This window comes from Schistocerca piceifrons, chromosome 2 (genome assembly GCF_021461385.2).
Source record: "Schistocerca piceifrons isolate TAMUIC-IGC-003096 chromosome 2, iqSchPice1.1, whole genome shotgun sequence".
Classification (NCBI taxonomy): Eukaryota; Metazoa; Arthropoda; class Insecta; order Orthoptera; family Acrididae; genus Schistocerca; species Schistocerca piceifrons.
The window spans coordinates 511,110,794-511,125,722 of NC_060139.1; the positions used below are offsets into that span (position 1 = coordinate 511,110,794).

The following is a 14,929-nucleotide window of genomic DNA, read 5'->3' on the forward strand; positions in this document are numbered from 1 at the left end:
AGGCAGCAACTCAGTGACACCAGTAATTGAAATTAGCATAACGAGGTGACAATACGGTAAAAACAGAACGTTAAATAAGAGATGGCAAGAACACGAGCCAGGCACAGCTCACAGGGAATGCCACAAAAACATTCCCCAGGCCACAACATTACCCTACCCCTCTTTCCGGCCTGGGACTTCCCAGAAGGTGCGAATACACAAATAAGTTCGACCTCCTGTGGAAATCTTGAAGTAGCGAACTGGAGTGCAACTGACAGTGACTGCGGATAGGTGGCGCTCGATGGGAGTGTGGATACGCAGTGAGCCGTACCGAAATAGTCCGTGCAGTTGCGATAACGTTTTGTCCCGAATGACGCAGCGGTTAACCGCACTTGCTAGTAAGCAGGAGATCTCGGGTTCGAATCCCGGTCCGGTACACATTTTCGCTCGTCTACGATGATCCCGCTTAATGTCCCGCTGCAACGGACAGCAGTGATCCCCCTTAAATTTACATGTACTTGGCACGATTGTTGCACGGTGTTTGCACGTTTCACGCCACCGAGCGTTAAACGTGTTTCGTCTGACAACGCGACCTGTCGCCGCTCGGTGGACCCCAATGGCAGTACTGGCGTGCAAATTACAGCCTCCGGTAGCCATGCACAGCAGTCAGTGTGGGTGCAAGAACCTGGTGCCTTCCGTAGAGGTCCATACGGGGCAAAGTTCACTGAACGGTCATTGCAGAGATGCTGTTGGTAGCACCTTGATTCATCTGGGCTATCAGTTGCTCAGCAGTTGCACGTCTACTCGCCCGTACTAATCTCCGCAGCCGTCATCCAACCCTGTCATCCATGGTACATGATGCACCACAGCTGCCTCGGATTTGATACCGTCATTTTGCTGTGTGTTGTGTACTTTAACCACGACGGCTCGCGAACTTAGCCGTTTCGGAAATGATCCAACCCTTGGCCCGAAATCCCATGATCATGCCTATTTAGACGTCCGACAAATCTCTCCGTTTCCGCATTACGACAGCGACCGCACTGTTTCCAGCTTCCTCCGACACGCTTTCTATTTCCTCCACTGCTAGTGCTGTCTCCTGCCGTTTGTGAGTGGTTACTGCACGTTAACCGTATTGGACGTACTTGTCAAAACTTCCGTGCTGAAAGGTCCGGCTTTTCTGTTTAAACTCTCTTTTCCTCCTCGCTAAAATTACTGTGGCGTTTATAATTTTGTATTGCCTTCCTGCACAGACGAACACAATAAATTGTTGTTTTGCTTGCCTCATGGTTTTTTATAATCACGCATTCCACACCATAAGCTACATTCCTCTACTGCCGGAATCGAAATGTTAGTGAATTCTTTTATGCGTAAATCGCCGTTTGTCAGTTCGGAAGTTTCGACATAAAAAAAATCCAGCTGTGAAGTTATCTTCAATATTCGTCTTGATATTCTTAAGCCTAAGATATTTCATACACCTTTAGTTGATGGTCATCTAAAATGTTCTCAGTTTTGGCCTCTTAAGTTGCTGTTCTGTGTTGTCTTCTTGTGGATGACCTTCAAGAAAAGTGCATCCAGATTTGCAATTAGCGTCTCATTTCTTAAAGATATAAAGTAGAAGAAGGGGCCCTATAAACGTTCACTACCTTTTCACGAATTTGTAGTGGTGATGAAGCATAAACAAAGATCTTTTTTTGATGGCACTGTCTAAATACGAACGAACCAAATACAACAGTTTGAGAATGGTAGGTATATAAAACTTCCGCATGCCAAATGGCCACTTGTATATGGGCATGTGTATAAAATCAAATTTACTGATGTTAAAGTTTTGTAACTGCCAACCCAGGACGTTTTTATCTGATTCTTATAACATGATAGCCGTGTTACTGGACTTGCATAGGGTTATTAATATGGTTTTCAGCCGTATTTTTCGAAATTTGTTGTAACCGGATCATCATCATGAATGGACCGGTTGCGGTTTCATAATTCGACAGTGTAACTCTCTTTCGTTCTTTCTTGGGGCCTGGGTCCCGCTTCAACACGGGGTCGGCCGTGTTACTATGGATTTTGCAGTGTTAGTTGCAGAGGGTAGCTGGATGCCCTTCCTGCCGCCACCTCGAACCCCCTGGGATGGAAGTAGTGTACACCAGCTGTCTGCGTCTAGTGTAAGCCATGGAATAGTGCGAACGTTTTCAAGTTTTTTGCGGGTTGTGTACCTGAGGCAGAACGCGGGGACCAGCTCGGTATTCACCTAGCGGGATGTGGAAAACCGTCTAAAAACCACGTCTAGGCTGGACGGCATACCGGCCCTTCGTCGTTATCCGCCAGGCGGATTCGAACCATAGCCGGCGCGCCTACCCGAGTCCAGGCAGCAGCGCATTAGCGCTCTCGGCTACCTTGGCGGGTCACACTGCAACTTTGTAAAAGGAATATAACGTAAGTTGATGTAGATGTATGACTTTCATCAATTATCTACAGCTATTTAATTTCAATATTCCCCTCCCATGGAACGGATGTCTGGCTCTTTTCTGATTACCTAATATATTATTGGTCAGTTTCGCAACAGTTTGTATCTGTATGTATCATGTTTTTCTTTTCTGTAGTCTTTCCATGTATTGTACCACAATTACACGTGAAACTACATCAGAGATATCTGATTTTCGATCGAATTAAATCATTGCTTCGGAATGTGTTTTTCTTTTTTTTTTTTTTTTTTACTTTTGAAGTCGAATGTTTGCAACTATATCTTTAATAAAATTTGTTTAGTGGTTAAAAGGACATACTAAAGGGAGCTGTAAAGGGAAAAACTGTAGAGGAAGACAGAGACTGGGATACACCCAGCAAACTGAGATGAATAGGTTGGCACGGTAGAGGAATTTTTGGTGGACCGCATCAAACCAATCAGAAGACTGACGACCCAAAGAAAAACAAAAAAAAAGTTCATTACCTGCTTGCCCGTGCATGAAGTTATTCCCTGATGGCCTGTCGCTTATCGGCTTGACGCACTTGTAGATCACAGTATTAGCTATCTTAGGGCCTTGAAGTAACTACTGCTGGGACTGAATGTGTGTCGGCTAGTTACTTTACTTAGCTTATCACGGAACTGAAATGGGAACCCCTGAAGGGAAGGCGATTTTCTTTACGACGACCACTATACCGAAAATTAGAGAACCGGTATTTGAGGCTGATTGCACAACTGTTCTACTGCCGCCAACACACATTTCGCGTCAGAACCACGAAGAAAATGTTCGAGAAATTAGCACTCATCCTGAGGGATATAGATAGTCGTTTTTATTCCGATCTGTTTCCAAGGGGAACAGATAAGGATACCACTAGTAGTGGTACAAAGCAAACACCATGCACCGTACGGTGCCGTGCGGATTATGTACATAGATGTAGATGTAGCTATTCTGTAGGACGCCCCTACGAGTACACCGTAAACGAATGGAGTACCACACGCAGCCATGTAACAGGGCGTAAGAACAGTAGAGGTAAAAAGTTCTAACCAGCCGGCTTTCTGAACCGAATGTCACGATTGTCAGTGGCAATCAGTTTCAGACTTAACAGGCACTGTTGCTGGCAGTCGAAACCAGTTTATGAGCAAATATTTCAAAGAAGACTGCGTGGATCGACATCTATAACTGGGTATTATCTCGCGAAAAGGCAACTTCTCACAGAGGCACATTAAGCTATAGTTCAGTCCGCCTATTTGTGACTAAATCACTTTCCAAATGGTCCAAGGCGCCGTGAGCACTGAAGATCCAATGAAGTGCTCACCCTGCATTTTGTTGAACGTGTAGCTGAGACTGCAGGTGGTTCAGTGATGTTTTCTGACCCATGACTTGGTTCCATTCATTGCAGTTACATGAACCAGGACGGTAATTCCATCATTTTTGTACTCAAGCATTGCATTTCTATGTAATGAATATAGTACCGTAACTGCCTCGTTCATGGGACCCCCGGATCGATGAACACTCGAACACTCTATCGCTTCTGGACCATCCTATGTTAATAACGTAGCAAGAGGTTGGCACTAGCTAGAACAGCGACTGAAATATGACAATCAATATGAGTGAAGTGAGCCGCATATGGCGTCGGGGATCCTCGACGATCTGACGCTGTTAGCAGGGTCAGAAGCGGCGTTACACGGTATTAGAGTTATGCTCGCAAGGGCAGTTTTTTTTCCAGTAGGATTAGATACCTGTTATAAACAGACTTTAGTCATGAAGATGTAAACCATTTATACAGGATGAAAAGTATTTAAACCGACAAACTCTGGGAGGTTGTAGGGGACATCAAAACAAATATTTTTCCCTAACGTCATTTTTCCCTATGACGATTATTTAAACCGGTGTAGGCCGTATTACGCTCTTCAGTTGTTAGAGGGCGTATTACGCTCTTCAGTTGTAGGCAACTGCTGTCCACCAGTGTAGTAGTGCATTGTCTCTGTTTACCAATGTAGCGATACATCTGGAATGAGTTCACTGATATGCTTGGTGCGTACTACGTAGTGCACCACAACGGATGAGCTGCACAGTGAGTTTATCAACAACAATATCCTAATTGCCGTATACCGCATCATACGACCTTTGCTGCTGTGTACCAACGTCTGCGTCAGACCGAGTCATTTAGCAGATTACCTGAAAAAGGACGACGGCGCACGGCAATAACGCTGCAAATTTGAGGAAGCTGTCTTTCAGCATGTGGAGCAGGATCCTTCAATCAGCACTCGTGCAATTGCATGTGACATGGGGATGAATCAGATGAATGTAAGAACAGTCTTTCGAGAGCAATTGTTACTTTCATTTCACTTACAGCGTGTTCACTACCTGGAACCAGTTGATTATCCACCCTGTTCACAGTTTTGGTTCAAATGTCTCTAAGCACTATGGGACTTAACATCTGAGGTCATCAGTCCCATATACTTGGAACTACTTAAACCTAACTAACCTAAGGACATCACATACATCCATGCCCGAGGCAGGATTCGAACCTGCGACCGCAGCAGCGGCGTGGTTCCGGACTGAAGAGCCTAGAACCGCTCGGCCACCGCGGTCGGCCATCACAGTTTTCGCAGTGGTACCTGGAACAGTGTGAAATGCATCCTACATTTCCATAGTCTGTGTTGTTTACCGATGAAGCAACGTTCGGGCGTGATGGAGTCTTCAACATGCACAATTCGCATGTTTGGAGTGAGAATAACCCATATGCCACAGTTACTAGCACTCAGCAAGTGCGGTTCTTCGTTAATGTGTGGGTCGGTGTTGATTGTTTAATTGGGCCGTATCTGTTACCTAGGCCATTAAATGGTAGGCGCTATTACAATTTTCTCGCCAGAGCATTGCCAGAATTGCTGGAGTACGTCCCGCTCCGTACGAGACAACACATGTGGATCCAATATGACGGGGCGCCGGCACATTTCAGTCGTCGTGTGCGTAGATTCCTGGACCGACGGTTCCCAGAAACGTGGATTGGCAGAGGTGGTCCTGTACTATGGCCTGCTCGATCCCCAGATATGTTCCCTCTCAACTTTTTTGTGTGCGGAGAGATGAGCAACCTTCTTTACGCAACTCCTGTTGCATCAGAAGAGGATATGGTTGCCCGGATAGTAGCAGCAGCAGGAACAATTCAGGATACTCCTGGGGTTTTTGCCTGTATCAGACATGATCCGACGGTGTAACCTTTGTTTACGTGTCAATGGAGGCATTTTTGAGAATCTACTGTAATTGAAATTGGGTTATGTTAATGTGATGTCTCTTGGTCATAAACAAATGGAAAAGTGTTTGTTGGTTTAATTAATTTTCCGCAAGAGAATTCTTCCTCTATCGCTTTAAATACTCCTCATAGGAAAAAATGACATCAGAGAAAAACATTTGTTTTGACGTCCCCTACAACCTCCCAGAGTTTGTCGGTTTAAATACTTTTCACCCTGTATGTGCCTTCATAGATAGGGAAAATTTGTGTGTATCAGGACAAAAGTGAAGACACATACTTTGTTCAATTCTTTTTTGATAGAGAGATACAGGATATATGAAGTGCTTCGTAGTACTGCACACGTAGCTATTGTATGTTGTCTTTGCAGCTTATGTTTTCTATAGTAGAATAATAACTGAAACAATTTTTGATTTTGCTGAGCAATAGTCATAGAGTAATTTTTGAATGAACACACCACCTTTTGTTTATTTACCGCTGTGTTATTTACCGCTCGCTTATGGGTCACACGGTGGATCACTTCACAAATGCTGTTAACAGGTAACGCAGAGCCATGTCGGAAGCGGACGATGCGAAGTATGAATTAAATGAACAAAAATAAACTCAAATGGCGGTGTGTTCATTTAAAAATATCTGAAACAGCTATCTAGGAAACAGTATTCTTTCTACCTCAATAAGACGGCCGAAAAATAATTTCCTTCCGGTCCTTTAAGTCATTTTACTCTTCTTTAAGTCTTTTAAGTTAGTATAGTTTTGTGTATTTCCGTAATATCTTGTAATTCGTTTTTCTTTTAATTCCCTTACTCCTCTCATTATTAACAGAGGCAGTTTTCTAGGTTTGGCAGTTTTACATTGTGTAGCATACTACCTGTTTGTATCCTGTGTTACAGTTTCGTCTTATCTACTCGTTTCAATATACTGTGATTATAGAACCTGTTTTATTTCAGCATCAGTCCTTTGTTAAGCGTTCGTAACTTCGACCACCGTAATAGTTAAACTAGTGTCTACAATCTATCGACGTAACAAAGTGGAATTTGTAATCTACAGTCCGATGAAAATTACTTGATAGTTGACGTCTGTTACTTGCCCCTACAGTGCTGCCAAGTCGGACGCAGGTTACCACTCGGTTACAGGTCACACAGCGTGTCACTTCATAAATCCTGTTCATGTGCTACGCAAAGCAGTGTTGTGAGCGGACGCCGAGAAGTATGCGAGATGCTCCGTTCACAGCTGATTTAAGTGAAAGAGACTTAATTGTAGCCCTGAATTTAAACTCATGCCCTAACCTAACCACTGCCCACAAATCAGGACACGGGTTCACAGGTAGATGCCGTGTTTCTTGACTTCCGCAAGGCGTTCGATACAGTTCCCCACAGTCGTTTAATGAACAAAGTAAGAGCATATGAACTATCAGACCAATTGTGTGATTGGATTGAAGAGTTACTAGATAACAGAACGCAGCATGTCATTCTCAATGGAGAGAAGTCTTCCGAAGTAAGAGTGATTTCAGGTGTGCCACATGGAAGTGTCATAGGACTGTTGCTATTCACAATATACATAAATGACCTTGTGTATGACATCGGAAGTTCACTGAGGCTTTTTGCAGATGATGCTGTGGTGTATCGAGAGGTTGTAACAATGGAAAATCGTACTGAAATGCAGGAGGGTCTGCAGCGAATTGACGCATGGTGCAGGGAATGGCAATTCAATCTCAATGAAGAAAAGTGTAATGTGCTGCGAATACATAGAAAGATAGATCCCTTATCATTTAGCTACAAAATAGCAGGTCAGCAACTGGAAGCAGTTAATTCCATAAATTATCTGGGAGTACGCATTAGGAGTGACTTAAAAAGGAATGATCATATAAAGTTGATCGTCGGTAAATCAGATGCCAGACTGAGATTCATTGGAAGAATCCTAAGGAAACGCAATCCGAAAACAAAGTAAGCAGGTTACGGTAAGCTTGTTCGCCCACTGCTTGATTACTGCTCAGCAGTGTGGGATCCGTACCAGATAGGGTTGATAGAAGAGATAGAGAAGATTCAACGGAGAGCAGCGCGCTTCGTTACAGGATCATTTAGTAATCGCGAAAGCGTTACGGAGATGATAGATAAACTCCAGCGGAAGACTCTGCAGGAGAGACGCTCAGTAGCTCGGTACAGGCTTTTGTTAAAGTTTCGAGAACATACCTTCACCGAAGAGTCAAGCAGTATATTGTTCCCTCCTACGTATATCTCGCGAAGAGACCATGAGCATAAAATCAAAGAGATTAGAGCCCACACAGAAGCATACCGACAATCCTTCTTTCCACGAACAATACGAGGCTGGAATAGAAGGGAGAACCGATAGAGGTACTCAGGGTACCCTCCGCCACACACCGTCAGATGGCTTGCGGAGTATGGATGTAGATGTAGATGTATATGTAGATCGCTTTGTTCACAGCGATTAAAGCTGACCTCTAAAGCTGTCATTGGTTACCAGAAAATGTCCTCACAATGGCTACACAGAACTGCCGCTTTGTCAACCGATGAGCAGTCCTGGTTGGTACCTGGTTGTAGATTATAGACCATACTGACAGATTCAAACGAAAAAATGAATGATAGGAGGAAAAAAGGGGCAAATAAAAAAGTCAATACAATAGTGAAAATGACATGGCAAAGAATTAAAAATTTTAAAAAACAATTTGAATCAATTAATTAAAACTGAATGACTATAATAACGAAAGTCTTTTGATACGATTTAATAATTAAAAACACCGTGCACTCCATCACGAGTTTCGAAACTGCAATCAAATATTTAAATGTGTGTGCAAACTTATGGGACTTAACTACTAAGGTCATCAGTCCCTAAGTTTACACACTACTTAACCTAAATTATCGTAAGGGCAAACACACATACCCATGCCTTAGGAAACGACTCGAATCTCCGCCGGGAACAACCGCACAGTCCGTGACTGCAGCGCCCAAGACCGCTCGGCTAACCCCACGCGGCAAACTGCAATCTTCTACGCGGGATGTTAATAAGCTACGTCACTGCAATACATACGGTTCTTATGACTATGACACAGGTATTCCAAGCAGCAAAGATGAAATGCAGCTTTCAGAAATTTGACTTCACGTAATGTCGCGCGAAACTTTTCTAATGTAAGCCGAACTCTGTGCAGATGTGCATGTGACGCTGATTCGCGTCTAGGGAGTAGTGTCTAATTAGTGCTGTGGAAGAAACGTGTGTATATCGTTAGCATCGTGTGTGTATTCTTTTAGTACACTCCTGGAAATGGAAAAAAGAACACATTGACACCGGTGTGTCAGACCCACCATACTTGCTCCGGACACTGCGAGAGGGCTGTACAAGCAATGATCACACGCACGGCACAGCGGACACACCAGGAACCGCGGTGTTGGCCGTCGAATGGCGCTAGCTGCGCAGCATTTGTGCACCGCCGCCGTCAGTGTCAGCCAGTTTGCCGTGGCATACGGAGCTCCATCGCAGTCTTTAACACTGGTAGCATGCCGCGACAGCGTGGACGTGAACCGTATGTGCAGTTGACGGACTTTGAGCGAGGGCGTATAGTGGGCATGCGGGAGGCCGGGTGGACGTACCACCGAATTGCTCAACACGTGGGGCGTGAGGTCTCCACAGTACATCGATGTTGTCGCCAGTGGTCGGCGGAAGGTGCACGTGCCCGTCGACCTGGGACCGGACCGCAGCGACGCACGGATGCACGCCAAGACCGTAGGATCCTACGCAGTGCCGTAGGGGACCGCACCGCCACTTCCCAGCAAATTAGGGACACTGTTGCTCCTGGGGTATCGGCGAGGACCATTCGCAACCGTCTCCATGAAGCTGGGCTACGGTTCCGCACACCGTTAGGCCGTCTTCCGCTCACGCCCCAACATCGTGCAGCCCGCCTCCAGTGGTGTCGCGACAGGCGTGAGTGGAGGGACGTATGGAGACGTGTCGTCTTCAGCGATGAGAGTCGCTTCTGCCTTGGTGCCAATGATGGTCGTATGCGTGTTTGGCGCCGTGCAGGTGAGCGCCACAATCAGGACTGCATACGACCGAGGCACACAGGGCCAACACCCGGCATCATGGTGTGGGGAGCGATCTCCTACACTGGCCGTACACCACTGGTGATCGTCGAGGGGACACTGAATAGCGCACGGTACATTCAAACCGTCATCGAACCCATCGTTCTACCATTCCTAGACCGGCAAGGGAACGTGCTGTTCCAACAGGTCAATGCACGTCCGCATGTATCCCGTGCGACCCAACGTGCTCTAGAAGGTGTAAGTCAACGACCCTGGCCAGCAAGATCTCCGGATCTGTCCCCCATTGAGCATGTTTGGGACTGGATGAAGCGTCGTCTCACGCGGTCTGCACGTCCAGCACGAACGCTGGTCCAACTGAGGCGCCAGGTGGAAATGGCATGGCAAGCCGTTCCACAGGACTACATCCAGCATCTCTACGATCGTCTCCATGGGAGAATAGCAGCCTGCATTGCTGCGAAAGGTGGATATACACTGTACTAGTGCCGACATTGTGCATGCTCTGTTGCCTGTGTCTATGTGCCTGTGGTTCTGTCAGTGTGATCATGTGATGTATCTGACCCCAGGAATGTGTCAATAAAGTTTCCCCTTCCTGGGACAATGAATTCACGGTGTTCTTATTTCAATTTCCAGGAGTGTAGTTATCACGCGCCGATGAAATACGAAATTAAAATGTCGCATCCAGGAGTCGATATCCAAACACAACAAGAAAGAAAGCCGGACATGGTGAACACCAATGGTGTTGGCAGTTTGGCAATGGTGAACGGTTCGGGCGCGACGATGAGCGCTCTGAGTGGGGGAAACCGGCTCCAGCCGGTGAAGTGTTGACCATCAAGTAATTTTAAACGAATTATAACGTTTCCAGAGTTGAGATAGCTATATGGGCACTTTCCGGAAGTCAATAAATTAAAACAATATTCCATCTATAGCTTTCTACCAAATATGTGACCAGGAGAACGGCGGCAACTGAGGAACATATTAATAGAACAAAAATTCGCTTCACTTGCCAGAAATTTCTTTTTTACGACACAAGTTTCGAAGTCTACAGCTTCATCTTCAGTTGCCATCAAATAATTAGGGAAGCATAAAGCTGTGGCAGTCAGTCCAATTAGTCTTCCGGGGTCACAAAGGCCTCAAAACAAACGCATCGGAGCGTTCGACCGGCAATCGCGGCGCCCACCTGCACAGCCGACGTAGAAGTGAATTACTTTTCACTCTTTATGTGTTTGTTAGATTTTTAAGTTAGATTAAGTAGCATAAGTGGTAGCGCAAGAAAAGACAATATATATTTTTTTATACATTATGACTATTTTTCTGGAGCACACCATCATACCTTTTGTTACCATTATGTCATACACACTGTAAAGAATCTAACCACACCCAATGAAAAATCGCTAGAAAGATGACAATAAAATTTTAATAAAAAAGTGCTACCTATCTTTCTAAATTAAATTCTCTGAAAAACAAATGAATAACGACCTATTTTATTCCTTCTGTACAAGGTATTAAACCATGTGTGCCGACATTTGGCTCGAAATTTATAGAGTTCTTTCTTTCATACGTCGGATACTGTAGCTGAAACTGTATATATTTGAGGTGACATTTCTTCCCATCAGGAATCCCTAGGAATTTTTAAAATGTGAAGTAGTTATATAAGATCAGAATAAAAGCAAATTTGGAATGATGGACAAAACTATGTAATGAAAGTGAAAGCAGGACGAAGTCTGTTTCTCTAACATAGAGATTATCCTTTAAATGCTTTGTACGTTATTCGCAGCAAAAACTTAGTTTTTTCGAAAAACAAATCTGTGAAATGGCTTGTAGAAATTGTTTAAAAATGCCAGCTGTATTAATCTGATTCCTTAAAATCACAGGACAAGCTGAAGCTGGACCTCTTCGCGTTCTTGCCCACCATCGAGCCGGAGAGTGCACCAGGCGCTGTCCTTACTGAGCATCCACTGGAGCTCCTCAAGAACGGGAAGTTCCACAGAATTCCGATAATTTTTGGAATCAACTCACGCGAGGGAATCTTGTTTCTGCTAGGTATGTATAGAAAACCGCTACTGGTCTGTAAACTGTAGTGCCAAATCTTAGTTAGTAACGAAATATAAGTCCCATTAGAAAAGTAACCAATAGCGAGAGGATAAATCATTTCCCTGCTTGTCCTTACGTTTCTCTCTCTGTAACAAATTGTGATGGTCTCCCTGGGGAGCAAACACACATGCATCTAGTGTAAAAAGTGGACAGATGGCTCAACAACTAACATAGAAATTATCACTGTGTTAATATACTTGATTCAATTTATAAGAACTACAGCAAGGTAATAAAGCGATTCCAAGAGAATAGAAACCTATCTGGAGATACAAGAGCTTATAGGAAATGACTAGATAGGACACTGTAGCTTCCCCTATCGTTAATATTGAGAGTAAGAGAAAGAAACATAGAGATTTCATTAAAAAGACCTTCGTAGATTAAATAAGAAATTAGAACTATCAACACCAATTCCTGGCGAATGCTTTGAAGTTTGCCTGTTAATCTCATAATCTCATCAGAGCAGAACATACTCTGTACAGTACCAGCATTATGGTGTTCTTAAAAGTGACCACGATAAGAAAGATCAGAGATGTCCAAGGAAACGATGGAGTGATCAGTAACTGGTATACCAGATGGCGACGGAGCAAGTGTTTTGCAAACGGAGAATCAGCTGTCATTTACAGATAATATGTTAACGAACAAATTGTTACAGTTGTAGAGCTACAAGTTTTTATTCCCTAAAACTTTTATCTTATGCCCGACCACTAAAATACTTGATGTCTCTGTTCCGTAATAGATTGTATAGCTTGTAACATTACCTATCACCGTGTGTCTGAGGTCAAGTAAAATCTGAGTCTCCATGAATTAAATTATCAGAAATCCATATAATGGATTTCATCGAATACATCGATGGGTTACTTTTACTGTAGAACATTCCAGGAGATTGTTTCCAGTTTCCTTGTAATAAAGGTGCTGTATTAAACGTATTAATAAACAAGTAGACACATTAATTCAGAATACATGGTTTATTCGCAAAAACAGTTCACAGAAATCACAGTCACGGGAGCGAGTATAACAACTATCAGCCATGTTATTTCAGTGTTGTCAACTTAATTTTGGCAGAAAGTCACAAGGAATTACACTAATTGTTGATCCCACAACCTGCCCCAACGTTCTCAAGCGCGATAGCGCAGTGGTTACCAAGCTGGACTCGCGTTCTGGAAGATGACGGTTCAAATCCATATCAAGCTATCCTGATTTAGGTTTTCCGTGATTTCCCTCAATTGCTTGCGGCAAATGATGAGATGGTTCCTTCGGAAGGGCAACACCGTTTTCTTTCTCCATTCTTCCCTAATCCGAGTGCTCCGTCTCTTGCGACCTGGTGTTGATAAGACATTAAACTCTAATCCCCTCCTCCTCCTCCTGCCCTAGTGTCATCTCACATTGAAGTGCCTGTAGGATCCCCTAAAAAACTACGCTGTACCTTATAATAGAAGTAAGCTGCCTCTTGGCAAGCAATATTTTAAGTTATAATACTTCTGATACAGAAAAGACTGCCCTTTTGCCTGTTGTATGAGTCGAAATGTATGAAAACGTGGTGGCAATAATATTTAAGTAATTTATTCCTTCCACAAATACTTCTACCATCTCAGCAAAATAAACCAAATTAATATTTACGAAATTTAAACCGCTGTCAAATGTGGTTTTCAGTGCATTATTTTAAAACAATTGTTGTGCTGATTCCAAAACCGGTTTAAGATTTTGCGTGACAGTGACATTTCGAATGTTATGGGTAATTTAAAACTCAGACTAATATGTCAAAGTATTTGGTTAGTATTAATTCACATGATGCATTTGCGATTCATTTATAGATGAAAACATTATCTTATGCACCCCAACATTAATTGAATGGTCTATATGTTTGAAAACACGTTTTAATTGGACTGCAGATATGGCGTTGCACAGTTGTTTGTTCACATCTGATACAATTTAATTAGCCAAAAATGTAGGTCCCCTCCAAAAAAATTATCCTTTTGTGACCTTTACTTGTTATAGGCCCTCAATGTATGGTAGCATAATATGAGGTAATGGATTTATCAGGTTTCAACATTCGAAATATGGATTACTATTAGAGACTTCAATATACAATTTCAGAATTTTTGCTTAGCATATATAGAATCAGCAAGCAAACTGCAACTTCGTGTTGTTATTTAAAACATGTCTCGCAAATACCAAAAATGGAATTTACGAAATATCATCTTAGTTTAGGATCAAAGAGTTGTTTCCAAGATGTTGTGATCGAATTATCTTCGATAATCGATAAATAGTTCTTAAATTATGTGTCAGTACCCCCAGAATTTTACCAAAGTGTAAAGTTAGTCGCCAAATTCTATCACTTAGTAGTAATAATTTCTTTCAAACAATTATATATCTCTTTATGCAAATATCAACTGCCTCCCTAATAAGAAATGCCATAAAACACTTTGCAGAGATAACAAAAATGTTCATGAGTACCTAGAACTCTTGTGCTGTGTAAATTACTATGGAATGCCTAAGACTATGTTTCACGCCTTTGTTCAACCGAATTTAGTTTGACATTTTGCAAAGGGATGAAATGACCAAAAAAAATTGGATTTTTATATAAATAAGTAGACAAAATACGTATGTTACACTGCAGAATAAAATAATTTGCAAACAAATTAATTTGAGCGTATTTGCAAATAAAATTTATATCACATTAACTTTTATGAAACATCCAAAAATGTATTATACCTAAGTTCTTGTTCAATAGAAAAAAATGTAGCGTTTTGTAAATTGATGACAGCCAAGAAAGAAATGACTATTACAGAAACAAGACATTTAGAATTTCTATAAATACAATCATTGATTAGTTAAAATTACTTTTTAACGGAACTTTATGTTATTCGTTGGTACCAATGAAGGACGTGGCTGTAGTAAATTTCAATTATCGTGTGAGATGTAGCATCAAATCTTACTGTGTGCTAGAACTGTCCAATCTCATCTTATGTGCTCATTGTGGTGCATATACCACATCTTACCTGAACTACTTTGAAGATAGCTTTTCCCTACAAAGCAAAAGTAGGTATCACTATCAAGTCAATGGTGGTACTAATGCAGAGGTTAGGATTTAAGCTAAC

General features: G+C 42.7%; 1 protein-coding gene across 1 annotated transcript in view; it reads left to right on the forward strand.

The window, feature by feature from the left end:
* The window catches only part of LOC124777134 (juvenile hormone esterase-like), a 170,856-nt gene that overhangs the window by 95,751 nt on the left and 60,176 nt on the right, over positions 1–14,929 (forward strand). The window contains exon 6 of the mRNA XM_047252427.1: positions 11,612–11,780. Within this exon, the coding sequence (XP_047108383.1) occupies positions 11,612–11,780 (169 nt within the window). The remainder of the gene's footprint in view (positions 1–11,611; positions 11,781–14,929) is intronic.